The sequence below is a fragment of the Manacus vitellinus genome, unplaced genomic scaffold (genome assembly GCF_001715985.3).
Source record: "Manacus vitellinus isolate BGI_N305 unplaced genomic scaffold, ASM171598v3 scaffold_39_pilon, whole genome shotgun sequence".
Taxonomy (NCBI): Eukaryota; Metazoa; Chordata; class Aves; order Passeriformes; family Pipridae; genus Manacus; species Manacus vitellinus.
Window position 1 is genome coordinate 6,978,040 of NW_021940534.1, and position 27,031 is coordinate 7,005,070.

At 40.4% G+C, this 27,031-nt stretch overlaps 1 protein-coding gene across 2 annotated transcripts in view; it reads right to left on the reverse strand.

Moving 5' to 3' along the window:
* Positions 1–315: 315 nt before the first annotated feature.
* DSP (desmoplakin) overlaps positions 316–27,031 on the reverse strand; it is a 38,031-nt gene continuing 11,315 nt past the window's right edge. The window contains exons 5-24 of one of the 2 annotated variants that reach the window (XM_018077703.3): positions 24,861–24,989; positions 23,664–23,714; positions 22,536–22,697; positions 21,494–21,598; positions 20,213–20,308; positions 19,874–19,999; positions 18,817–18,969; positions 17,600–17,754; positions 17,070–17,196; positions 16,327–16,531; positions 15,602–15,819; positions 14,639–14,805; positions 14,193–14,331; positions 12,042–12,235; positions 11,006–11,168; positions 10,331–10,414; positions 9,305–9,412; positions 8,569–8,667; positions 7,241–7,738; positions 316–3,896 (exon numbers count right to left, since the gene is read on the reverse strand). In XM_018077703.3, coding sequence (XP_017933192.1) covers positions 702–3,896; positions 7,241–7,738; positions 8,569–8,667; positions 9,305–9,412; positions 10,331–10,414; positions 11,006–11,168; positions 12,042–12,235; positions 14,193–14,331; positions 14,639–14,805; positions 15,602–15,819; positions 16,327–16,531; positions 17,070–17,196; positions 17,600–17,754; positions 18,817–18,969; positions 19,874–19,999; positions 20,213–20,308; positions 21,494–21,598; positions 22,536–22,697; positions 23,664–23,714; positions 24,861–24,989 — 6,174 coding nt within the window. In that variant the 3' untranslated portion in view covers positions 316–701. Of the gene's footprint in view, positions 3,897–6,772; positions 7,739–8,568; positions 8,668–9,304; positions 9,413–10,330; positions 10,415–11,005; positions 11,169–12,041; positions 12,236–14,192; positions 14,332–14,638; positions 14,806–15,601; positions 15,820–16,326; positions 16,532–17,069; positions 17,197–17,599; positions 17,755–18,816; positions 18,970–19,873; positions 20,000–20,212; positions 20,309–21,493; positions 21,599–22,535; positions 22,698–23,663; positions 23,715–24,860; positions 24,990–27,031 lie in introns of both variants that reach the window. The other variant, XM_018077702.3, reaches the window with a different exon arrangement.

Sequence of the window (27,031 nt, forward strand, 5' to 3'; positions counted from 1 at the left end):
TTAATAAGTACACACCAAATATTTTAAAACTTCAGAAGTTTATTGCCGAGAAGAGGTCACATGGTGCATTTAGATTTTATTTTCTTTCGTTACAGGGAAATCAAGCAAAACAGTAGAAAATGTATATGGGTAACAGTAAAACAAAAGCCCAGTCCAATAATAGCCCTTTATATCCACCAAGCTATACTTCAGAAAATGAGTAGCCAAACATAAAGTAGAGCATCTGAAAGACAGTTTCATGTTTATGGTATAGATTCTAAACCAATATTAAGGGCATTTTCTATCCACATTGTTAATATCTTTTTCTTCATAATAGCAAATTGAAAAAGGTCTATGTGGAAAAAAATTAACTACTGCAAGATTTTCAAACCTCAGTTATCACCTTATGGATTGACAGTTATGGATAACAGGAGAAGGCACGACACAGTATTTAAAATATACAGAGACCTATTAAAATCCAAACACTAAAAGGAAATCAGAACCAAAACTCAAAATTCACAAATATTACTTTTGCATTCCCTAACCTGCAAGTTTGCATTCAAGCATTTTACAGCTTTTTCAGAAGAGAAGTGTAACACACCCAGAAAAGGCTTCAAGGTTTTGCTTTGGGATACTTTGCTGATGTTTTTTTTTCTTCTTGGAAAGGAAATATAGAATAATCTAACTGATAATAAAATGCAGACACATCCCCTCACTTGTTATTAGCGCCCAATAGACCCACTGCTGAAGGTTGAGTATGAATAAGAATATGAAGAACTTGCTGATGCATCAAAGCTTCCCCTCCTAGACCCACTGCGTGAGCCTGAACGTGAGCCAGAGCGAGAGCCAGAGCGAGAGCCGGGTGCAGAGGAGACATTGTAGGGACTCGATATGCCTTTAGAGGAAACAGAGGCTGCTTCCAAGAGTTTAAGCCCTGTGATGTCTTCCACCATTGACCGATTCATTGCATCTTTGTAGGATATTTTCAGCTTGGTTTTCGGGCAGGTCAGAATTTTGGGATAGTTGTTGGTGTCTTGTAATTTCTGGGCAGCGCGACCGTCAATCAATCCGTTTCTAATGGCTTCTTCAGTGCTTATTCTTCCACGCACTTCTGGGTCCACAAGACCTCCAGTGAGGTACTGGAATTCAAGGAACCTCTGCCCAGCCTCATAAGGCAGCCATTTTTCCTTCACTGCTTCAGCTGCAGACATCCTCTTCCGTCCTCCCTTTATGCCTTCAAACCCTATGAAGGCCTTCTGGGCTGGTTTGAGACGTGTGGCCATATCCTGATCGATGATGCCTTGACCAGTGGCTTCCTGAAGTGAAAGCCTCTGGCCGGTAGTAGGGCATATTATACCCCCTGTGCAAGCCTGGGCTTCGAGTAACCGCTGCCCGGTGATGCTATCCACAATGCCCCGCTGTATAGCTTCTGAAATGGAGATTTTCTCCAAGTTTTCCGTGTCAAATATGGCTGCAATAGGACTGCACTCATCTGGCGTTTCTGAGAAAGAACCGCTTCTGATCAACGAAGAAGAACTCCTGACACTCAGCACTGTGGGAGACCGAGTCACCGACTCATGCCGAAACACCTCATCAGTGCCGTTACGGCAGGAAATCATGTCTGCAAACTGCGTTAGGCTTAAACTGCCAGAACGGTACTGGTCAAAAAACTTCCTCTCCACCAGACCTTTATCAATAGCATCTTGGATGTCATATTGGCTACCCGTTTTTCTGTCAACAAGGACAACTCTGCTGCTGCCATCTGATCCTGTAATAGTTATTTCTTCCCACTCACACTCCTGCTCAGCTAGTTCTGTATAGGTGTCATAATCTATGAGGCCTTTGCTGTATGCCTCCTGCACGGACATTTCCCTGTTTGTTTCTGGATCTACAATGACAACCCTGCGCTTCCTAAGGGTGTTCTTCTGTGAGGTGTGCACCACCTTCTTCTTCTCTCTCAGGGGTAGAAGGCAGAGCCCTGTTGCATCATCCTTTATGCATCTTTCTTTCAGTTGCAAGTAGGTCAAGTTTTCCTCTGTGTTGGGATCAAAGAACCCTTTGGTGTCATCACTTGGATCACTAAGGATCTGGTTGAGCTCTTCATTGAAGTAGCCGCGTTTGTAGGCTGTCTCTACTGGTAAGCGGTAGCTCTCTTTGGGGTCAATGATTCCTCCAGTAGCAATCTGGGCCTCCAGCAGACGAATACCATGGCCTCTCTCTATGAGCTCTTTGTTCATTGCTTGGAAGAGAGAAATGATGTTTCCAGTTTCTGGGTCTTTGTACCCAGTGACAGCTCTTTCAGCAGAGAGAAGTTTCTCTTTAAATTCAATTCCAACAAGGCCTCTTTTGTAAGCTTCCTCAACTGGCAGCCTCACGTTGCTGACAGGATCCACTATGAACCCTGTGGCCGCCTGGGCTTCTAGGAGTTCAAGGGCTGTCCCTGGCCTAACTAAACCTATTTTCATAGCTTGGTAAATTCCGAGTTTCTCTTTAGTAGCCTCATTATAGATACCAGCTATACAGCTAGAGCCCTGAAGGAAATCGATAATTCTCTCGCTCACTTCTTCCACTGTAATTGCGCCTCTTTCCAAGTCATTCCTTGTTGATTCCTTGATTATTCCAGCCTCAAGCAGTGCATCTGCTGAGACGGGCTGCCTGATCCCTTGGAAGGACATACTCCTCTTCTGCACTGGAAGTAGGAGCAGACCAGTGTGTGGTTCAATCCTGCATTTTTCCTTCAGCTGCATGTAAGTGACTGCCTTTTTGGTAGTGGGATCAATGAAGTTCTTTGCATTGCCTTGGCAGTTGTTTAGTAACCTGTAGAGGTCTTTGTCAATCAATCCACGAGATAAAGCTATATCTTTGGGTAGAAAAACACTGTTGACAGGATCAACAATCCCTCCTACAGCCAGCTGGGCTTCCAGCAGACGAATCCCAGTTTCTCTGTCAACCAAATTTTTCTTGATGGCTTCAGATACTGGCACAGTTTTGCCTGAGAAAGGATCTTTAAAACCTGTAATAGCCTTTTCTGCTGTATAGATTTGTTCTCTGTCATCAAAGTCGATCAGATCTCTGGCAATAGCACTGTCCACGGTCAACATCTCATTCCGGTGCGGGTCTATCACACCTCCTGTTGCTGCCTGGGCTTCTAAGAGCAGGACTGCATTTTCTGCTGTAAGCAGCTGATTCCGTTTGGCCTCCACAAAAGAGTACTTCTGTCTGGGCGAAAGCGACACCCCTGCAATAGCTCCTGCCCCTTTGAGGTAGGGTTCAATGTCAGCCGCGACTTCTTCCACCGACCTCTGCCCCTTCAGCAGTTTATCCAGTGTGAGTTTGTCTATCAGCTGACACTCATACAGCTGCATTGCTGTAATCTTCTTCCGCAACCCACTGAACAGCAGCTTGGAGGCATCAATACAAAAGTCTTCCTCAGTCTGCGTAGATCTGTGAGACCCATATGGGCGTTGCTTCAGTTTCTCAATCTCTCTTTGCAGCCTGAGACGTTCGGACTCCAGCTCCGACTGGTTTTTGACAGTGGTCTCTTCCAGTCTGCACCGGTATCTCTCCTCAATCCGTTTGATTTCCATCTGCAGCCTTTCAATCTCGCTCCTCAGGCTATTCTTCTCCCTCTCACTCTTCTCTCTTTCACATTGGATCTTCCTTATCGATTCCTCTGTTCGGGAGTGTTGGCTCTTCCACTGATTGAGGTCATTCAGTATTTGTTGCTTCTCACTTTCCAGGCGTTGCTTCAAACGTGACTCTGATTCCAGGGTAACTTTCAAACGGTTCAGCTCCTCTTCTAATCTCTGCAGCCTGGCTTTGTCTTGCTCCAAAGCACTCATTTTTATCAGCAGGGTTTCTCTTTCTTGCATAATGTGACTATACTGATTTTTGGATTCTTGAATCCTATTGGATGCCTACAATTGTGAAGGAGAAATAAACCAAGAAAGGATGGTTAGAGTTTATGCTGGTTAGAGTTATTTCCTCCACTTAAAATGCTCTTCAGCCTGTCATTTAACCTGCAGCAAGCTGCCACTGGAAAACATGCTAGTCACAGCAGTGCCTTACCCAAGACCATAGATACACTTAAACCAGAGAAGGTACATTATCCCTTCACTGACAGTGTCTCTAGTACCACCTGAGACTTGGAGACTCCATTCTGTTATCCATAGCCTTGATTTTCTGCTGATTTAGTTCTCTCTTTATAACTTTTTGATACTACTCACAGTACACCAACAAATACACAGAGCATTCAAGACTAACTAATAATCTGATGCTCAGCAGACATCCCCATCCCTGGCAGTCCTACTAACCTGGATGAATTTCTATGGGCTGAGGATAAAAAGGAAATATATTACTTGATTTTTGCTTTCCTGTTAGTTTCATATGTTACTCCAAACAACTTTACCTGTGTTGCTTTACGTTTTAATTCACATAATGTCTTCATATCTGTACACCCATACACAAACACCCACAAGCATGCATATTTGTATGCAGTCCATATTAAACTGAATACAAGTTTATCTGTTTGTAACACATGCATAGATACATATATATGCACAGATGTTATATAATCCTAAATGTTAGTATTTTTTAGAAACCATTATTAAGATTTTTAAAATAAAGGAAAGAAAAACTGAATAAAGGAAAGAATAACTGGGAATGGGAATGAGAAAAGGGGAAAATATAAGAAAAAACAAACATTTTCACAAGTGCTCACTTGTATGTATTTAAAGAGTACCTCTTTGAACAAGAAACCATGCAGAATAAAATACGAAAAATATTTTCTTTAACTTATGTTGTCACCTAGAGTTTTAGAAATAAGGGCCAATCATAAAATTTGCAAATCCCCTTGGTGACTTAGGAACATAAATCCCCAAAACAGTCAATGAAATGTAGGCTCTAAGTACTTTAGGTACAGCTGACAACATGATCTTTAATCCTCACTTGTAGTCACCACCTTACCAGCTAAGCAGCACTTTGACAGCTTGTTGGTTCTGGGGTTTTTAGCCAGTTTAGTTTGTGACAGCACTCAGGTCAGCCTCAAAGGACTGCTTTAACCCATCCTGTCTGAAATACCCCAGGGAAGCACACAGCCAGCAGGGGACGATTAAAGCACAGTTGTACTCCATTTACTCTCATCTTCCCCTAGGATGGTTTGGTGGAGGCTGGCACGGAGCCCATGTTTCTCCTGGGGCAAGGGCTGAAGGCAAGGCTTGGCTAGATGATAAGACAGCTTATGGATCCCTAGAACTTCCAGGGAGTAAACAGGCTAAGGTAGCTAAGGTAGCAGCCAAATCCTGCCATTTTTATTTAAAAATTAATAAGAGAAAGTCATAAAGGGAATGTTAATCACAAGTGCAGTGACTTCAAACAGCAAAGGGTGAATTAATTTGTTCAAATGGACACTGCAATTAATTATATAGCTGAGAGACAGTAAAGCTGGGATCAAAATATATTTGAATACCTCTAGAGCTTGCTTTTGGAATTTTTCAATTTCCTGTCTCAATTTTTCCCTTTCTTTCTGTAAATCATTAATCAACCCCTGAAGTTCCAGGGTTTGCTTGCTGCTCATCTGAAGCTGATTCTTTAGTTCAGCAATGGTGGTATTTTTCTCATCAACTTCACTTCTGACCATTCTGAGATCATCGTACTCCAATCTAACATTTCGCAGCTCTTCCTCCAGTAACAAGTGTTCCTTCGTTAGGTTCTCGGTGAGAGACTGAAGCCTTTCGATTTCTATTTTGCACTCATTCAAGGCTTTGCTTTTTTCCTCAGAGGTTTTCTGTAAGTGCTCATATCGTAGGTGAGCCTGTTTTAATTGCTCCTGTTCTTGGACCAACTGACGACGTAAAGTCTCAATATCGGATGTGTATTTTCTTATCTCCTCCATGTATCTTTGCTTCTCTCTCACATGACCATCTAATACTTCTCTTTGGTGTCTAAGGTCATCTTCATTTCTCTTCTTTACAATAGACACTTCCTCTATCTGCTGTGTAAGATTAGTTATTTTAACTGATTGGTCTCTGAGAGATCTCCTCATGCCTTCTACTTCCTCCTCCAATTTCTTCCTCCTGGACGTCTCCTCCATTAAATTTTTATTCTGTCTGCAAAGTTCCTCCTCCAACTTATGTTTCTGGATCTGCAAGTCTTTTACAGTGCTCTGGAACTTTGCAGTTTCTTGATCCCTGCCTTTTTTCTCTTGTGAAACTCTTTCATAGTCAATTTTCAGTCTGGCCAGTTCCTGCTCTTGGATCCTCAGCTTGTTAATTGTCTCAGTAGCACTCGTGTTTGCTTTCTGCAGGTCAAACTGGACTCTTTTCAACTGACTGTTTTCATCCTCCACTTCTTTCCTCTGACTTGTTTCTACATCCAACAACTTTCTCAGCCTTTCAATCTCTTTGTTTCTTTCCTTAATGGTCTTAGAAGCATCATCAAGTGACTGCTTGTACCGCATGCTTTCATCAGAGTGCCTCTGAATAACCTGTTTTAGCTCAATCTCCAGCTGCTGTTTCTTCTGAGAAAGCTCTGAGCCAGCTGCCTTCTGCTGCTGAGCATTCTCTTCTATTTTCCGTAGATTATCTGTTGTCTGACTTATTGTATTCTTCAGTCTCCTAATTTCCTCACACAAATTCCTATTTTCTCTCATGGCATTATCAAGCTGTGTTCTATAATTATTTGTCTCCTCTTCCTTTTGCATGGTGACCTGGTGAATTGTGTTCTTTGTGATATTAATCTCAGTTTCATATTTGTTCTTTAAACTAATAATTTCCTCATCATAACTGTTTCTTACCTTAGCCAATTCATTTTCAAGTTCCCATCGGCTTTTAGCCTCTTCCTGAAGCTGAAGCTTTAGCCTTTCCAGCTCCTTAGTTTTATCCTGAATAGTTGAGGCAGCCTCCTCAAGAGCCTGCTTGTATCTTGAGTTGTCTTCACCACGAAGCTGAATGATCTGTTTCAGCTCCAGCTCTAACTGATGCTTTTGCTGTGACACCTCAGAACTGCAAGCCTTCTGCTGAAGAGCATCTTCTTCTGCCCTCCGCCGTTGATCTGTCGTTTGCAGAATGGCATCATTCAGCCTCACAATCTCATCCTTAAGGTCTCTGTTTTCTCTTGTCAGTCTGTCAACCTGGGCTCTGAGGCCTTTGGCATCATCATCTTTCTGTGCAGCTATCTGCTGGATTGTGGTCTTCTTAATATTAATTTCTGTTTCATACTTGTTCTTTAAATTACTCATCTCCTCGCTAAACTGGTTTCTTACCTTAGCCAGCTCATTTTCATACTCCCTCTTCCGTGTGCCTTCGTCCTGAAGAAGAACCCTTAATCTTTCTATCTCGTACTCCTTCTCCTTGATGACCTTCTCAGACTCTAACTTTTGCCAACCAAGGCTGTCTTTCTCATTTTGTCTTGTTTTTTGCAGCTGGTCATAGTCATTCTTCTGCTGCTCATATCTATCCTCCAGCAACTTCCTTTTCCTTTTCTCATCTTCAGTCTCATAAGTCAACCTGGTTATCCTGTCATTTAGATCCTTTATTTGGGCATAGCATTTGTCCAGGTTTTGCTTAGCAGAATTTCCATCCATTTCAGCTTGTCTTTTCATCTCCTCCAAACTCATCAGCTTTGCCTTGAGCTGAGAAATATCCATCTGGTACTTCTGCAGATTTTGCTCCAGGAATTTATGTTTGTTGCTTGTCTCTGAATTTGAATCCCTAGCAAGCCTGAGTTCTTCTTCCAGAAGTTCAATTTTGGTGTTTTTCATCTGCAACATGATAGCAGAAAGACAAACAAACAGAAAAACTCACATAAATGCTTGTGACAACTGTTGCAAAATCATCACATGCAATACAATATACAATATGTAACACTGACAACTTGAAAGTATTTTTTTCACTCCTTCAATGACAGCTAAAAATCCTTTTTTATTTAATGTCATCAAGACAAATTCTGGAATCCTTATTTATTCAGAGTCAAACCTTATTCAGAAAAAAGCACAATGACTTTCAGAGGGGAAATGATACTTGATGAGGGGAGGGAGATGCAATACAGAGAGTAAAATCTGGTGTACCAAAAGTTCACTGGCGAAGTATGAAATAGTCGCCTTTAGAACATCCACGATTTTCAAACAGGGGCATCACATTCTGTATATGTGACTTCCTAAATGGGCCTCTCTCTTTCACTGAGCTGTATCAAAGCAGGAATTGCTCCTTTTGATACACTTTAGAATATGAGGTGCCCTTAACTGTGAGGAGCAAGTTTTCAGCACTGACATAACTGTACTCTCACTGAGGTCAAGGCTGGGATGGGTAGAGAAGGATCTCTTACATGCTTTGATGAGCACCTCCTATTTACCAAGAAGGGCAGTGTTCTCCACCTCACCTCCTACATGACCTTGGAGGTAACTTTGTAAGACACTGTACTCTTTCACAAAAAATGCATGACACTGCTAGTATGTCTCCTTCATAGGACACCTCTGAGTTCAGGATATAGTTTTGTGCACTATTTTACACTGTACATTCTGTCTCTGGTCAGTGATAGTTTACTAATATATGATAAAAATAAAAGGTAAAGAAAATAAAAGGATTAGAATACCTTCAAGTCCTCCATACTCTTTAACATTTCACTCAAGAATCTGTAATAATCTCCTGATCTTGTAAGAAGCTCTATATAGCGAGACTGAGCCTCATTAGCCTTGAAAAAAAAAAAAAAAGATAATTGTTAGCAGCTTGTACCACAGAGTTAGATATGAATATAGCTATGCCCAGATCATTTAGAAGATTCCAATCCACTTGAGGAAACATATCGCTTGACAAAGTAAAAAGCAAATTCTCCTCACAAATTCACATGACTTTCTGAGGATCCCAAATATACAAATTTTTCCTTCTGAAAAACCCACACTTTTTTTTTCAAGATTGTTTTCCCCCATGGCTGATCTGATATTAAACCCAAGCCTTCATCCCCTGGTTCATCGTGCTCTTCCTGTCTGACAGTCACGAGTAACCTCAGTTAAATTTTTAATAGTAGTTAATTCCCAGGTTGAAAGTGACTAAACCACTTGGGGCACGAATCTTCCTTTCTCACAATATGTATGCAATGGACACTGAATAGGAATGAGGTAAATTCCTGAGGGCTAATCTACTGTCTAAACAAGCCCAAGTCTGATTTTACAGCACAAAGACTATTCTGCACTAATTCCTTGTGCTTACGTGCTTAGTGCACATTGCCAGTGACAGTGCTAATTATTAGAATACATCTGGATATGACTCAGAATGGCTTACATGGACAAACAAATGTATTCAAAAGATTAGTGGGGAGGAAAGAAAGATACCTCTTGTAGAATCAGCACTGCAGGAGACTGAACCACACTCTTCTTGATAGGTATGTTGAGCAATGTTTCTAATCCCGAACTGTAGGAAGCAACCTGTAGTTCATAGTCCTGAAAAACAAGACGAAAAGTAAGCCCTCTTTAGCAACTGCTAAGGAATTCTGTGGGAATCTGTATCTCAGAAAATGCAAAGTTCTGGGTTGTTCTGGTTTTGTTTTCTTAATAAAAGCTATGTTTTTCCCTTGTTTATATTTCTGGCCATGTTCAGATGATCCTCTGTCATAAGCAGAAGCTCATCAGTTCAAGTACCACTGTGGAGATTCATAGGGGAGAATGACAAGGAAAAAAGAGAAAAAATGTTCTACAAAAAAGAGAAGACAAGTGTTTCTGTTAGTTGAGCACTATGTGGAAATGAGAAAGATTCATGGGAGCAACTACTCTAAGCACTGTTATCAACCAAAACTTCATTAGAAATAACTGTCTCTCCATCACTTTTGTATCACATATGCCACATATGTCACATATTTAGCAAAATCTTTGTCAGAGAGAGTAAGACTGAGCTGTAGAAAGCACAGATATAAAGGTGACATAAAAATACAAAGACCACAAAACCATTCCCTCTGTATGTTATTGGTTTGCATGGCTATTGCACACCATTCCTCTTGCTAAACCTGCATTTGTCTTTCCTCCTAGATCAGATCCTAATCAGATCGAATTCATAAGATACCAATTCATTCCCTTACATTTTTTAACATGTGAACTGGAAAGTTTAGTCTGGCTAGAAGGAGGCTTCTGTTCACCTGAAGAGAAGCTCTCACTGGTACCTTCTGCATGATCCCATAGTCTTCAGGTGGCAAGTACAAAATTGCTTTCATTGTATTTTATACACAAAAGTGCTTTACCCCAGCAATTTCTGTACACACACATCAGGGAGCCAACTTCTCACCCGTCAGCAGAGAATGACAATAACAATGAGATGCACCTGACCATGAAAAACCACACCCCATAAAAATGCTGAGACCCAAGTACCTTAATTGCAGCTGAGCACTGATCTGCATGCTTGAGAAGCTCCTCAACTTTGTCTCTCTTCCCACAGATTTCACTGTGCAAGTTCTGTCAAGAAAAAAGTGAACCATGAAACACTCCCTCAAGATTTACCAGTATTTCCTCCTGTACACGCTGCCTCCATCAGAAAGCACCTGCAGCAGGAGACTACTGCAACCCCTGGGGCTGAGACCTGAAGTGACCTGTAGGTGGGCTGTTTTTGCAATAGCAAGCTCTCTGTGCATGAGTAGGTTGTTCTCAGAAAGAACACCCAACAACTGAACACACCCCAGTGGTGGGGAGGGAGAGTTCCTTGACTTTAGTTCAGATTATTTCCTCACTTTTCATTTTGTGCTGTAATTTGTCCCATAAATTGCACCATCTTACAGTCCCTTGAATTAATTCAAAGCTGATGTGTAAAAGTGTCAGCATAGGAGCCAAAAACAGTCTTGTTCATAATCAGTAGCAGTGCTGACAGAAAGTAATGAGGATAATAATATTTCCTCTCCCCTGCCTTCTAGACACGGTGGTTTTTGGTAGCTTATGTACTTTTTAATTGAAAACAGGCCACTGAATTGCAGACTGCATTGATACTGATATTTTCTGTACAGCAAAACAGATAACAGAATAACAGATAACACTCATTCAGGTGCTGCATACCTTCTGATCATGTAGATATCTCATGATAGTGTTGGAATCGCACAGCTTCGTGGACTCAATAGAATCCTGCCGACGCTTGGCATCACAGATCCATTTGCACAGAGCCTGGTAGAGATCTCGGTAAGTTTTCAGCTGTTTGATCTGCCTTTCTAAATCCCACAATCTAGAAAAAAAAGGGAAAAAAAGTCAAAATGAATGTCAAAGTGCATTCTCTTTCTCTCTCTTTGCACAATTTTCAAAAATGAGACACAGTAGTAAACCATGTAAAACTATGGGAAGCTCTGAATAAGAGATTCTGAACAAAAATTTCAAATAAATGAGAATTTTACTGATTATTAGTCATCCGATATGGGGTTTTAGTGCCTTATTTTTGAGTAACTAATACACAGAGGTTGGGCCTTCCTGTCAATTAAGTTAGAGATGGATAAAACCTTGCAGTCACAAGAGTCAAGTTCATTGACTTCAGGATTCTTGTTCTAAATTTTCACTGAACAACCAGCAACCAGTCAATTTTTATTAGTAGTACTACATTTTGTCCTCAAGTAAAAACAAAATTAACTGAACCAAACCACACCCTAACCTTCACCCCACCCACAAATAATCAGAATATGCCTTCAGTTTAAGATTCAGATACAAGATCCAGATTTTTTTACTTAATTCCTACTGTTATTTTTTTAATCCTCAGGTATAGGGTATTCAGCAATAAACACGGTTGCTTTGTTTGGGAGGGAAACCGCTGATCGGAAGTACTTAATCCAAGGACATTATCAAGAATTAAAACAAAAAAGAAAATGAGAACAGCTCCTTAGCACATAGATTAGACATTTACATGGCAACCTACATTTTTCTGCTTGGACTTACACAATCCTTTTTAAAGTATGTTCAATCTATTCACAGTTGCTCAAGTCTTATTGCCCTGAAGACACCATTTGTCCTTTGGAAGTGAAGGTTAGTGCACATCCATTCTTTTAGACTCACTTAAGATGATCTTGGTAGCAATAGCAATAAGAAAAAAGCTGTGGAAATATGAACAAACCTGTTATCTATCTGCTTATCAGCTCTCTGCCAGCGGTCTATTAGCTGGGTAACTTTGTCACAGTACTTTCCAATGTCCATGTCATACAGAGTATATGACTGGCAAGACTGTGAGTGAATCTGAAGTGTTCTCTGCAGCTCATTTTCCAAGGTATTCAGTAGTGACTTCTTCATATTTAGGTCTGCTTTCATTTTCTGGAGAAAAAAGAAAATGCTATCATATATTTTATTGTTGAGAAGATACTGAAATTTAACCAATTTAACAGCATGCACAATGTGTTGGGATCTAAAGATATTGTTTCTAAATCAATAAGGTACGTATAGTGATGTCAGCTGGACTTAATATATTTAAAGTGAAACACCTACTTTGGTGAACATTTTGGCTTAAAAATCTGTTTAAAGTTAGACTTTAAATAATTTGCTAAACCAAAGCCCTCTGTGGTCATATTCCGAAGAGAACACTTCAGTTTCTCAGAATTATGCAGAGCAGTTACCAGAGCAGAACAAGAGACTTACTTGTTCCTAGAAACAACTGACTAGAAAATTTCACTGAAGCAAAAAAATTCCTGCACTTGCAACAGCTGTGGAATCAAGCCTTGGGAGTGGCATATCCAGTTTTTAAACATCTAAAAATCAGCACGGATTTTTTTTTTCCCCTGTTTACATTTTTATAAACATCTTACATGGAGATGTTTCTTTACACACACACTTGTTTGTGTACACATAGTCACATATCGTAGGGTATCACCAAATGGAACATACAGTGTAGGCAGTGGTCTGCCTTGCATCCCCCAGTCACAGGGATGGCTATAGCCTTTGATAATATGCTCAGGCATTATTTTATTTTTTTTTTGTGTAGCTCAAATTTACACCAGTTAAGAACAACTCCCAGCAACTAAACTGCAGCTCTTATTTAAAATGATAAAAAGGTGACTTGCTAGTACTCCATTTGTGACACCTACACATTTTTTCCCTACTACACCTAAGAACAGGAAACAATGAAAGAGTCCTTGTTCTCCCAAATGCACTCAGTGCACAAAAGGTCCAGCTCAATGGCAGAAAAAGACTGGATCTGCAAGCCAACTTTGTGCTCAGCACAGTTATTTGCCCTCTCCCCTTGTACAGGATGGATACTTTTCACTATAAGATTTGACAAGGACCCTATACCAAAACCAGGACACACAATAATACTCAAGTTTACGTGTTACATCTAGAGAACAACAGGGGCAATTAACAAGCCTGTTTGCAAGAAAGGAGATACTGCTTTCAAATCTACCTTCACGAGTGATGCAAATAAACATGGATAATACTGTACAGAAATGGATAATGGAAAGCTTCCATGTAACTGCTTTTGCTGCGGGGGCAGCAACAACCTGAGGATGGAAGAAGTAATAACCCATATATTCCTTTCATTAATTCCATAGAATCATAGAATACTGTGAGTTGGAAGGAACCTACAAGGGTCATTCAAGTCCAACTCCTGGCCCTGCACAGGACAGCCCCATGTGCCTGATAGTGTTGCCCAAACGCTTCTTGAACTCTGTCAGACTTGGTGCTATGACCGCTTCCCTGGGGAGCCTGTTCCTGTGCCCAGCCAACTTCTCAATGAAGAACTGTTTCCTAATATCTAATCTAAACCTCCCCTGGCACTTTCATGCTGTTCCCTTGGGTCCTATCACTGGTCACCAGAGAGGAGAGATCAGTGCCTGCCCCTCCACTTACCTTTGTGAAGAAGTTGCAGACTGCAATGAGGTCTCCCCTCAGTCTCCTCTTCTCCAGACTGAACAGACCAAGTGATCTCAGCCACTTTTTGTATGGCATGCCCCCTAGACCCTTCATCACCTTCACAGCCCTTCTCTGGTTCCTCTCTAATAGCTTTGTATCTTTCTTATATTGTGGCCCCCGAAAGTGCACTCAAAACAGTGCTCAAGGTGAGGTCGCGCCAGCACAAAGTAGAGCAGGACAATCACCTCCCTCAACCATCCAGTGGCACCGTGCCCAATCTACAAAAGCATTGTATGTCTATGTATAAAATACAACAAGATCAGCAATTCTATCTCCGATAGTTTCCAAGGGTTCCACCCAGCTCAACAGATCAGTGCTAGCAGCTACAAATTTTGCCTTTCTGTGTCCTTGGGTCTTGGCCTCTCACCTTCAGACAAGCCCGGTAAGCCTCTACTTTATCAAGATCCAAAGGAACAGTCTCCTCTTCAGACAGCCTGACTTCAAAAACTCTGATCACATCTTCTGTTTGTAGAATAACCTGGAGCAGACACCTCAGTGCATTCAAGCTAAAATAAAAAATACAAGACAAATCCATTGTGGACTGGGGAAGGAAAGGTGATATTTCTAATTGCAGATGTTTAGTTAAAAAGAACAGATAACACAAGAATTTTCTGTGATACCCATGATTCTCACTTTCTTTTTTTAAAGTATTCCAGAAGAGAGAAGAAATTCACATGTCTGTTTCTACCCACATGTACAGAATTTGTAGAAAAGAAGGTGGAATTTTACATTACTCTTAACAAAAGGCAGGTATCTGGACTAAGCATTATAGAACAAAGTGACTATTTATGGCTATAACCTCAATTTTCTTACCTGTCTAAGTAGCCAGCAGAAACACCATTAATATTTTCCAGCTTTTGAAATAGGGCATTTATCTCTGATTGCAAGTACACATATTTTTCACAGCCTCTGAAGTTAGGCAGCAAGTCCTTATGCTTATTGAGGGTTTCAGCCATTATTTGAGAGTCGTTCTGCACACCCTAAGGAAAGAGAATGCCTGGTTTACACATTTTTGGTTGGCTCATCATTCTACAGCACGTGTGGAATTGGTCTCCTTATCCAAATAGTCTACTGTTATATAACCAGCCTGACTGAGGACTGAAGCAGTAACTGAGCTTGCTTTCTTCAAGGCAAGTAATACTGAGCAGTTTCTTTTTGGACAGTCTGCAATAGGTAATACCGCTTTTTGAGCCCCTCCACTCTGAAACTCAGCTCTGTTGAAAGCAAAGTTCTTTACTGCCAGCTGCCTACTGCACTTGGCAGACATACCAAAGTCCTTCTGCTCTTAAGACCTTTGCAACCTCATTGATTCAGGGGAATTTCTCACATGCTAAACCTGTTCTCCCTTCTAACTAATCTTCTCTCTCCAGTCTCCTATAAATCTTAAGAACTAGGAGAGGGAGAGAGTTTGAAGGACTCATGTATCCAGTCTGAATCCACAGACAGCACTTCACAGTTAGTTAGTAAAGTAGGGTCCTTGGAAAAGGGTTTTAACAGTGCTTTACCCCGGATGAGGCTTAACACAAGCTCATGTCACTTGAGATCAGTCTTCCTGTATTCTTTGCTGGGCAGAATGCTACTTCTAAAATTCAAGAATCAACTTTTTCTACCTAGAAGCTTAACTCCAATCCAAATCATCACGGTTAGCTTCCAACTGAGAATTTTCTGCACAGGATGTGTGTCTTCCCCAACTGATCAGAAGCAGAACTGCAGTATGCTCTGCAGCATAGAGTCATGCTGAGTTTGAGGTGCTCCAAGAAAAATATCCACGGTTACCTCTAAATCCTTTATTCTGACTGAAAAGTCATGCATAGCCCCTTGATCCACTCCAAGAGGAGCTCTTTGAACCATCTGAATCTCAGAAGCTTCAATCTGACGCCGAAGTTTCTGAAGCTCCATCAGCAGCCAGGCCTCCTGCTTCTCATGCTCTCGGTTTCTCTCATTAACGATAACCGTGTTTGAGGAACCCACAGGACAGGTCTCAGTCGGGACCACTGCAACGTGAATTGGGTAAATGTCAACTACCAGAGAACTGAACACCCACATACAGGAAGCCATTGTGCTGCCCAAGTGATCTAAGCACTGAGTGGATCTGTAGAACTGAGAACAGGCAGAAGATCTGGGCCCTTATGCAGTTGTTTCAGGGAATGAAATCGCTCTTTCACAAAAAGACAAACTTGCTTCCCCAATCACAGCAGTGAGATTTTGCGTCCTAATAACTGAAAACATATCAAATGGACTAAATTCCTCTCATTTCCCCAGCAAGTTCCGTGATCTTTGGAGGACTATTCCCAGATTCCCACCACAGGAGGAAAGAACAAAATCTTCCCTGCACATGACCAACTCTGTTACGCTGGGAGACAGCAGAATAGTTCTTGAACACGTTTCAATTCATTTGTTCAAGAGAACATTTTCACATAAAAAGAATGTACCATGCATAACCCTTGGAACAAAGAAACCCAAGCAGTCTAAACTCTCCAAAAACCAGGAGGATGACAAACCTATTTGTGGCTGTCGTGGTTGATTAGGCAGTTGTATAATCAAGGTTTGGTAGTGTTTCTGAGCATCAGTGAACTGAGTCTGGATCTTTCGTTTGTCTTCATCACCAAACATCTCTGAGCCTTGGCTATTCCTGAGGAACTCTTGATAATGGATCTCCAGGTCAGTTATTATTTTTTGGTAATCTTCCTTACGCATTGTTTTCAGCTGAAATAAAGAAGAAGGGAATTTAAAAAAACAAAATAAAAAAAGAAAAGCAACTGGGAAAGGTTTATGACTACTTAATCAATATGGATCAAACTAATACACCTAGAAAAAACCCCAAAGTAATAGCTAGACAAAACCTACCGAGACTAACTCTAGAAGTATGGTGCTAAGACTACACACTGAGCTAATCTATTCTTATTACAATCATTCCATAACCTAAGAATAGTTTGAAATTCTACCTCTTACTCTGTCTATCCATGCACTTGCACAATAGGAACAAGTACAGCAAGTACATAATAGCTAATCCCTTAGCTAATCTTTCTGTTTATCCATATCATATTTGAATAGGATATCATTTTGCTTCTCCTTTAATAAAATTGCAACTTCCATATGTAATTATTTGTGCAACCTAGCGAAAGGAAGGTTCATGGTTTCGCAGAACATAGATCTGCCCAGGATACTGCAAGCTCTGTTTGGGACAGTAGTCATCAGGTCATGGATGTCTCTGGTCTGCAGGTAAGGCCAGCTGGTGTCTTACCTTGGCAATAGTCATCGCTCTGATCTTCTCAATGTCGATCATGCAATAGTGCCAAGACACCAGGCTCTTCATGTTGATATACAGCTGGTTCCACAAAGCTAAAATAGCTTCATAATATTGCTCAATTCTGACATGAGAAAAGAAAATGCATGATCAAAATGCATCTGTCCTTGTAGCACAGCTACAAAACATCCCAAGAAACATTCACCACATGTGAAGTGCATTAAGGCTTGTTCCCTACTTGAAAAAATCTTGGAAATTAATTTATCCATGACTTTCATTATTAGAGATGAGAAAATCCTTGTAGAAGCTCGTGTTTAAATATTTTTGGGCCCCAACCTAGATCCCAGCAAGTTTCACTGAAGTATGACCTTCAAGTCAATGGTCTAGTCCTTAATCCCCTATCCTTCGGGGCAGAGGGAGTGAACTCCAATCAAGGCTCAGGTCGTATTTTGTGACTGGTTGATATTTTGAGTGAACTCTTCTATCTAATCCCAATGGCAGGTGTTCAAATGCAGGCAGCAACTCACTTTGTAGCAAGATCCACTGCTAAAGGATTGGGGGGTGGGATGATAAGACTGACAGATGGCACCAGCATATCCACTCCTCCAGGGCCAGTCACCAGCCACTTGCTGCGCTCATTATTGTCCTTCAGGATGCATTCATCTCCTTTGCGCACTGTTTTCTGCAAGGAACACATAACAATTGTTTTGTTTAGTTAAGATGGAGTTTCTAGGAGAGACAGACAAGGAAGATGTATGACTATCACAAAAGCAGGAGTGCTTCCCAGCTGCCAGGTCTGGGTGTGCACGTTGGCTTCATACTGGGGCAAGACATCAGCATAGATCAACCCCTTCTCCCTGAATCTGGTTTCCATGTAGAGAAAACAAAAACAAACAAAAAAAGGAAGCAGGAGCCACAGAACACTGAGCAGTTGCCAGTCTGGTTCATCATCAGGCTTGGGGCTTGCCCTGACAAACATCAAAGACTGAATGTGGACACATGGCCATGGTAAACTATGCAACCATGTATGGCTGTAAGCCAGTGAGCTCAAGGCCTAAGCATGCATAGTGCTGTGTCCATATTTGCAAAGAGACTGTGAGTGAGCATGGCAGAACTAGATTCACCAAGCCCCAACTGCCAGAAATCCTGACACAGTGCAGCCACAAGTGTGGACATGGAGCAGGAAAGAGCACGTATGCAGAAAATGCATCTAAGCCTACTGTTAAGAAAAAAAAATACAGAACTAAACCCAAGCAGCCTCAGTACGGAGGAGGAAACAAAAATATCATCATTCATTTCATACTCCACCAATTAAAAAAATGGGGATACCAACGTACCAAGGTATCCTCCTCACCTTTTACTAGATGAAATGTTCACCTAAGGATCCAGAGAGACACTGGAAAGGTGAGCAATCACCAAAAAAAAGTGTAGACGCTGGGAAGATCTGTATCAACAATTCTAATCCTATTATCAACAAGACTTTTATATGCTAATTTGAAATGTGATTATTAATGATATTTAACTGATTAACATTAGTAATTACAACTAGACTTATTAACCAACCAACCAAATTATGTTTATTCATAGTTGCAAGAAAGTAAGAGCTTTTTCTGTTGAAGAAATTTAAGCGGACCAAAAGCAGACAGAGGGATTATACCTGTCGGGTCAACGGTTTATTTACTAACTAACTTGCCATGTTCTAGTTTATGTGATGTTTGTTCTCAGTCAAAAAGGGATACAGTACCAGATCCTGTTTGTAGTCACACAGAGCCTTGAGGATAATGGGCTTGTTACTCCGGTAGTCTGGGTTACGCGGCTTCAGCTGCACAATCTTCTTGGATTTGTTCACCAAACTCTGCACTTGCCTCTTATATTCAAGAATTCTCTCTCGTTCATTCTGCAAAAATTAATTGTATATTATGAAATAATTCTAAAAAGAAATGTCATCTAGTTTCCACTGTTTTGTTAAGAGAGGGGTTCATCTGGAGCTGACAGTAGGTAAAACTTACATTAGCTCTAGTGGGATGAGTCTTTGGCCTATAATGTAAAACTGCAGTTTTAAAAAAAGAGAAGAGAAACATCAAATTGAGTAACTTTGCAGCTCTGGCAAGGTGCAAAGTTTTCAAAATTTTCATAGCAGGTTTTCCATACAGATCTTCAATGTTGTTACAGTGATGTTTAAGAAACACAGGCCTAAATTGAAAGAATTTAACAAAATAATTACTAACAAAAAAAAGGTAATAACTACACTCTCAAACCTGACTTCATCAATTGGCCTTTTACATCACACCATTCTTCTCCAATTTGAGATTGTAGTACTTAATTCATGATAAGCAAACAGCTAAAAAAGCTGAGTTATGTCCTTTCAAAGAGACAGGAGTGTTAGAGTGACATGAAGAATCATTTATTGAATGTATTTATCCTTTGAATTAAAATCTATTCAACATCTAAGAAAAAAGAATTTCATTTTTTTTAATTTGTTGGCATGTCAGAAACTTGGGAATTTGGTGGACTCATTACAGGTTTAGAAAGAAATTAGAATTTCCAAACAGTATTACACAAGTTAAAACAACACTGGTCCATTTGTAGGCTTTCTGACTTGATGATCCTTTTGGGTCCCTTCCAACTGAACATACCCTGTGATTCTGTGAAATGGGCAGGAATATACCATAGTGGTTTCAGGTTCCTACAGTACTGTATATAAACATTGCTGTGCACCTGGGTTTACATTTGGTATCTGAAAAGGGCAGCTGATTTCCAAGAAAAACAGAACATAACCCGTCAGGTGAGTGTGACAGTACCTCCAGCTCCTTGATCTGCTCCAGCAAAGTCTGCAGTGACATGCTCTTATCACAGATGAACTTCTTCCTGATGGAGTCTTGTAAGTTTTTCAGGTAGCATTCTGTGGCTTGGGCCTCTTCAAAAAACTACAGAAGAATAGTTGTGAATTTGGTTGTACATGGCTCTTAAAAATATCTGCTAAAAAATTATGGACTCCTTTAATGAGAAATCCCAGTTCATCTCTGGCAGAATGGTAGCATTTATAACGTGGTAACAATGTGTTATGCACAATAAATATACCTGTGATGGGATTCACACTTTTAACAAAAGTAATGTGAATCCTCCACATCACTACTCACCTGAAAGTAAGCCGCATTCTCTTTCAGATGAACGTCAATACATTTGGTAATTTGAAGAATCCAGCTCCACTGAGTTTGCAATGTATCCATGTAGGCCTAACAAAAACAGTAATATATACAACTCAAACCACCACACTGGTCTCTCTCCCATATCTAGACTCAAGCAAAATTACCTATGCCCCACATAAATGCGAATGAAAAATCTGCAAAAACAAGTTCACGCAGACCAGAACAGTGTAACTCATGCAAATAGTTCCGCAACTTCTGAGCATCTACCTCACTGAAATGAGTTAAATACCTGCTTGTGAGACACAAAGAGAAGTCTGTTCACGTCTTGCATGAAGAGGCATAAAGCCTGAGGTGCATTAACAAAAAAGGGTGAGATGCACAAGCAGTACTGCAAATGAAATATTTCAATTGCAAATTGCCATGTTCTCCTCCTTCCAAGGAATACTGCCTAACATGACTTTTTATGCTGGTTGTTTTAAATTCAAAATCTTCACACAGTCATAATGTATATGCTTTAGAAAATTACATACAACTTTTACTTCACTGCTGGAGCTTACAAGGATCTTTCTTTTAAGAGAGAAACTGACCACGGGATAAATAGGAGAAGTGATTTTACACAACATAGTAACAGTTAAAAGCAAACGCACTAAAAAGCGGAAAGGATTAATCTTTTTTTTCCTTGTAGCTTCTTTCGGTTTCAGGGTTCTTATGCACTCTTAAAATTATAAGAACTACAATATTTCCTAATAAAATGAGGTCTTCCAAATTGTTGCAGCCTTCATAATTGAAAGGTAAATGTATGCCAAGCTGCAAGAGCAAAACTGTCTTGGCTAAGCTGTAGAAAGGCACCATCAATTTCAGCTGGAGAAAGTATTTGCACCTGGATTAAATATAAACCCTCAACAAAGGGTGTGACTTTTTTCAAAACATGCCAACTAAGATAGCAGAACAACAGTGACATGCCTTCCTACCATAAATTCCACTGCACTGTAGTTAACTCAAACAAGATACAGCAATTTCATACCCTCAGATAACTCCCCAAGCTTAGAATTAATTTTTACATGCATCTATCATTGTGCAGTTGCTACAGCCAGGTTTGTAGAGGAAGGTAATAACATTTATTTAATAGAGCTGGGTAAAATGGACATGCTTTTTGGCAGGCAAACCCTTCTTGTGTCCAGAGGCAGCTCTTCATTTGTGGACTTTCACTGAGAACTTTTCTTATGTAACAACTAAAGAAGAAGTGAAATTGCACAAGTGTGTCTAACTCACCTCAATTTTGTCTGAAGCAGGGTGCTGGTTGAGCACTAGCTGGTCACTTTCTTGCTTTAGCTTGTTAAGTTCTTTTTCTTTAAGCTCCAGTTCACTCATGCGTTTCTAAACAAGAAAAACACAGCATTAAACAAGCTCCCAAAGGTACACTGCACAGGATGATTTGTTCTAAATTTTCCAGAGAGTTGCGATAATAATAAAATTATCCCTGCTAACATTATGTAGTAATTCTATTTGGTGTACTGAAGTTAATTATGAAGACAGTAGAATCAAGAAAGGTACAATTATCTCAGTTCTAGTCTCTGGGCTCGCTGCTTCACAGAGCAAAGCACACAAAGTTCTGCCTGTCCTAGGAGTGATGGAAGTAAAAATGACTACATCTTGCAACATCCAAAACAATTGAACTAAAAAAAGAAAAAGTACCTCAGTAGTATGAACCTTCATCCCTTTTTCAGTTTGATGATCAGCACCAACACTGGTTAAACAAACACACATGCTCAATTTCCCTACATACCCACAGATGAGAAGGAGCAGCGCAAACTACATCAGACCATGCACTTTATGTGCTGCTGGTAAAACCATCAGAGGAAGAGAGCAGTTCCCTCTGGTACAGCTCTGCTTCCTGATGACAGATGATCAGGGCCAAATACAGGGACCCCAGAGCCCCTACATAGTCCTAACAGGGAGAACTAAACTACCTGATTCAAGTCCCTTAGTTTAGCATGCCAACATAGTGACTGGGTGCACAAGCTATATGTGATCACTAGTCCACAGTGGACTGTGCCGAGAAGGCCAGCTTCCATAGTCAGAAGAAACCGTGACAACTGATTGAATAAGGGCACAATCTTCTAACAGATGTCCTATCTTGACTCAAAAGATTGTCACACTGTACTTAATTGAAAAGGGTTGACAAAATCCCCAAGAACTTCGAAACATGAAGAAATCCCCATCCTCTGATGAGTCTGTCCCAAGAGAGGTTGTTCCTTCCTCACTATTCCAAAAGAGGGCCCATGGGAAGTGGAAGGATGTTGAGCTGTCTTACAGAGAAGGACTCCTGCTTCCTGGCAATATCAGTGTTTCTGTCACTCCAGTCATAGAGAAGCTCCTCCTCCTCACAGTCATTGATCCACATGATCTCTCTGCTGGTGGCCTGAATGAGGTTCTGGAATTGACGAAGCTGATCCATTCTCTCAAAGGAGTATTTCTGCAAGGAATTCCAGAAATCAGAAGCCATAAACACAGGAATGTCTGTGCTGGGTGGAGAAAGGGAAGCCAAGAGCGCAGCACAGCATGTCCTCTTTTTTTTTAACTAAAATAACAGTAAAACCCACACATCTATAAAACCCGTTGGCAACGGACAGCAGATAATGTGCCTGGGCTTATTGAATTATGAAACCTAATGGCAATGGACAGTGGACAATGTGTCTGGATTTATAGAAAAATGGGAACCTGACAACAGCAGTCATTGCAAACACACATGTAGCAGACATGCAGGCAAGGAAAAAGGCATGGAGAAGAAATGTACAAAAAATGTCTGAACACTTAACATCACTTTTACTTGCATTTGCTGCTCATGGACATCTTTGATGTTGTAGAATCACCTTTTGCACAGATGACACTTCATGAAAAATACCTTCTCTGTCTTCACACCATAATACAGATCCTATTGCTTGAAATGTGCACAGGAATCAGCTTCCGATCCCAAGGGTTAAATAAACCATTTGCACAAGATTCTCACTGTGTTTTATATGAAAATCCAAAGCAGGGAAGATGCACTGCCCTACACAGAACTTGGTTCTAATCCCACCTTTGAGTAACTTTTTAAGCATCGTATACAGTCTGATTTCTTCGCTATGCTTACACCCATTAAGAAGGTAGAGTTCCACTCTCCACCTGCTCAGTGACCAACTCCCTTCACCAGGTGCAAACTAGAAACTTCCTTGTGGGAGTAAGTCAATTATATACCAGGCAATAAATTAATCTCAAGTTCATGACTCAAAATGAATCGAGAAACTAAAAAGCACTGTCAGTTTACTGCTGAATAGAATTATTTCAATAATTCTGTCACTGTCAAAACCTGAAGTGTCCCTTCACTACCATGCCAGTGTTAATAAAGCAAAAAGCACCTTTGTCATAGAGGTTATCAGAAATGAACACATCTAATGCTCACCAGCAGGCCTTCATATTCTTCCTCCAGCTGATGAACTGCAGCCTTCTCCCGCTGAAACAGAGACAGGAAATACTTAGTGAGCTTTTCACCAGTTGCCTACTTGCTAGTATTTCCTTTACAGTGTTAATATCACAATAACTGCAGGTGGTAACTTGCAAATGCCTACAACAGACATGGATGGATGCACCACTGGAGGACCACAGCAAGCATAAAACCAAGCCTCAGACAAACTTACTATCCTTAGGGATGCTTAGCATGTAAGCAAGTTTGCACATAACACCTGTAATACCAATGCAACTCTTGAAACTGGATTTCTTTCTGTACCAAACTCCTAGGCCAGCCAGTCCTGGAGCTAGCTTTGGAGATTATGAAGTACTATAAATTACAATGTGAACAGAAGGCCACAATTTTTATTCCCACTTTTATGGCTGATAACCTGCCCAGCCTTGGAACTGGTATTCCACAGGGCCAGACTATCACCTTTCCTATTTGAAACTGAAGGGAAAAAAGGAGTAATATCCCTTTCACTCTTCAGCTTGGTTGAGAAATCAGAGCTCCAGAACAGAGTGCCTTTTCTTTAGACTGAACTCTCTCCTCCCGATTTAGAGAAAAGATGAATGGAAATGAAATAAGCCTCCTCTCTCATCTCTGTAATTGCTGGGCTGATAGCAGAGGAAGCTAACTGCATTTTCAGTGACTTCTTTATTCCAATCACAAAATTCATAATGGAACAAAGTCTCAGAAGGGGAAAAAAAATTAAAGAAATCAACACCTATGAAAAGCTTTAAGCTTAGCTCAGAATTTGTGCATGCTTCACAGAAAAAAACCTGATGACTCAAGCCCGGATCTGAGCACCCACCTTATTCTTTCACTTTCTTGTTTAACACACCTAGACAGCGAGTGAGAATAATCATTCTTAGTCATTCTTCTCACGAAAAATGTTGCAATATTTGCTTGCCAGCCTTGGTATGCAACAACAAAAAGTTAAATAGCTACTAAATTTTCATTTCAAAATCTGGGAAAAGAAGTGAAACACAAATTTATCATGAAATTACGGTTGAAAGTGGTAGCTATCATGACACCAGTGCTTTCTGGAAAGAGGATGAACTACTCAATATTCCTTCTTTGTAGTGGAACACCAGTAAAGCAAGGATATAAATCTAGACTAAGCAATGTGTAAGGGACGTCAGTAATTACCAGATCTGTTTTGACTTTGTCCAAGTGCCAGCGATAGTCTCCAATGGCATTGTGAGTTCTCCTATGGTCTCCTATTTGTTGCTCAATGGATGCTGCATCAAACCCCCACTTCACTAGCTCCATTTCAGCCTAGAAGAAAGAAACAGTATTTGTACTTTCATTTCCAACATTACTACCTAAACTGGAGCATAAAAGAATGGAACTGAAGAAAACATGATTATGCAGTAGAGAGTAAAACTGAACAAAGGAAAATTCAGAATAGGAGGTGACAATTTCTTTAAATTGTCATCACTTAAGCTCTGTGACCGGTTCCCAAAGCAGAAGAAACTAAGTAGGAAAAATATTTTTTTTGTAATTAGACTAGATGAAGCACACTCAGTAGTGTACTTTCATCTGTTTTCTTTGGATCAAACTATTCTTTTATGTTCTACAGTATAGTTACATTCTTATCACTCTGAAAACAAACTATGACTTTATCAAACAATGCTGTTCATGCAATCCGTATGAAAATACCCAGTTAAGTTCTGTAGCCCAATACATTATATTTCCATTTTAATTTTGCTCATGTAAACTTCAGTAACTTGAGTTAAATCCAGTCAAACTAAATGAAAGAAAAAACCCAGAAGATAAACTCAAATTATTATAAACATTTTGTTTGTCTTGCATCTTGCCAACATTTATTGTAGGGTGCCAAGTGAAAGTCTCTAGAAACAGCCTTGGAAAACGGTAATACTATTCATAATTACCAATCCAAAAACTGACTGCAGTTCTTTGTTTCATTTTTTCCAAATACTAACAGCCACTGAATTCACAATTCAGCTCCTCAAACTCCAGATCCTCCTTAATGCTGTAAAGACACACTACGACTCTGTCTGAATACCTGTCTGTGCATGTGCATAGTCAAGAACCAGATATCTTCATTCTGGGTTGGGACTGAATATGGAAATTACTGGCCTGGAGTCAAATCTCTATGAGTCAATAGATGACAATAAAGCCAGAACAACTCTCAAGCATGGGGGTTCAAAGGCAGTGTTGAAAATGATCCAAGAAACAAAACCATTTTTCATTCAGCCATTTACAAGTTACAGGACTTTGACCCTTCTGGTTATATTTGAACAATCTAAAGAGACTGTAGCAACAGTGGCAGTCATGGCTGGCTGCCAGTATGTGAACAAAGGCTGGATTTCACTGTGCTTTCTCTAATTCTGCATTGGAAATTTGACCAATCCTCCTCCCACCTGATCCTCCTGTCAGCAAACCATCCAGACAAAAAAAAGCAGAAAAACACCAGCAGAAAACCTCAGGTGCTCAGAACTTTTTCCCACATCTCACCACGTTACTAGGGGAAACATTATCCTAGTCTCAATGGGAGCATGTACTGGGATACAGCAAGGCATGGTGGAAAGAAGAGGCACGATGGCAAGCTCAAAACAGATTTTCCCAGTGAGCTAAATGCTTACTGGCCCCACCTCAGCTTTTCTGTAGGGACTGAAGAAGAGGGAGGGAGAAAGAAACAGAGGGGGAGACAGAGAAATTCAGAGAGAGAGAGAGAATTCAGTGAGGGAGAGAGGGAGAGAGGAGGAGCAGCACGAAAACAGACTGTGGGCTCTCAGTGTGTGTTTTCTACTCCAGGTTACACAAGCAGAAGCTATGCATAGGCAAATTTGTTCTGGGAATGCAACAGATAGTAACTTCAGCACTTTTGTGTGTATTTCAGCACTGACTTCTGAAAGTCTAGTCCCTGTGGCAATCACCTCTACCTTTTGGTTCCCACTGTGATAAAGACAGATAGAGGGGGAGAAAAATCGTAAAACACTGGATAATGGTTAAATCTGTGAAGATGGTCCTATCTGTGTAAAGGGTTAAAATAAATATGAATCAAAGGAAATCTGTGGAAGGAAGGAAGGAAGGAGGGAAATATTGAGCACAATAATTTCTAACACAAATATTCCAATGCCTTTTGTTATGTTAACAGCTGTGTTCCATTTAGCTTTCAAATCTAACTTTCACACTTTTTCCTCTGCAAAAGACCCCAAATTCATGTTTGTATTTCAGTGGAAATTCACTGTAATTAAAATACTGGGGAGATGGGTGGCGGGGGTAAGGAAGAGGAACCTGGAATAATATGCAAGCATTCATGAATACTTTTACTCTTCTACTGGCACCCAAAA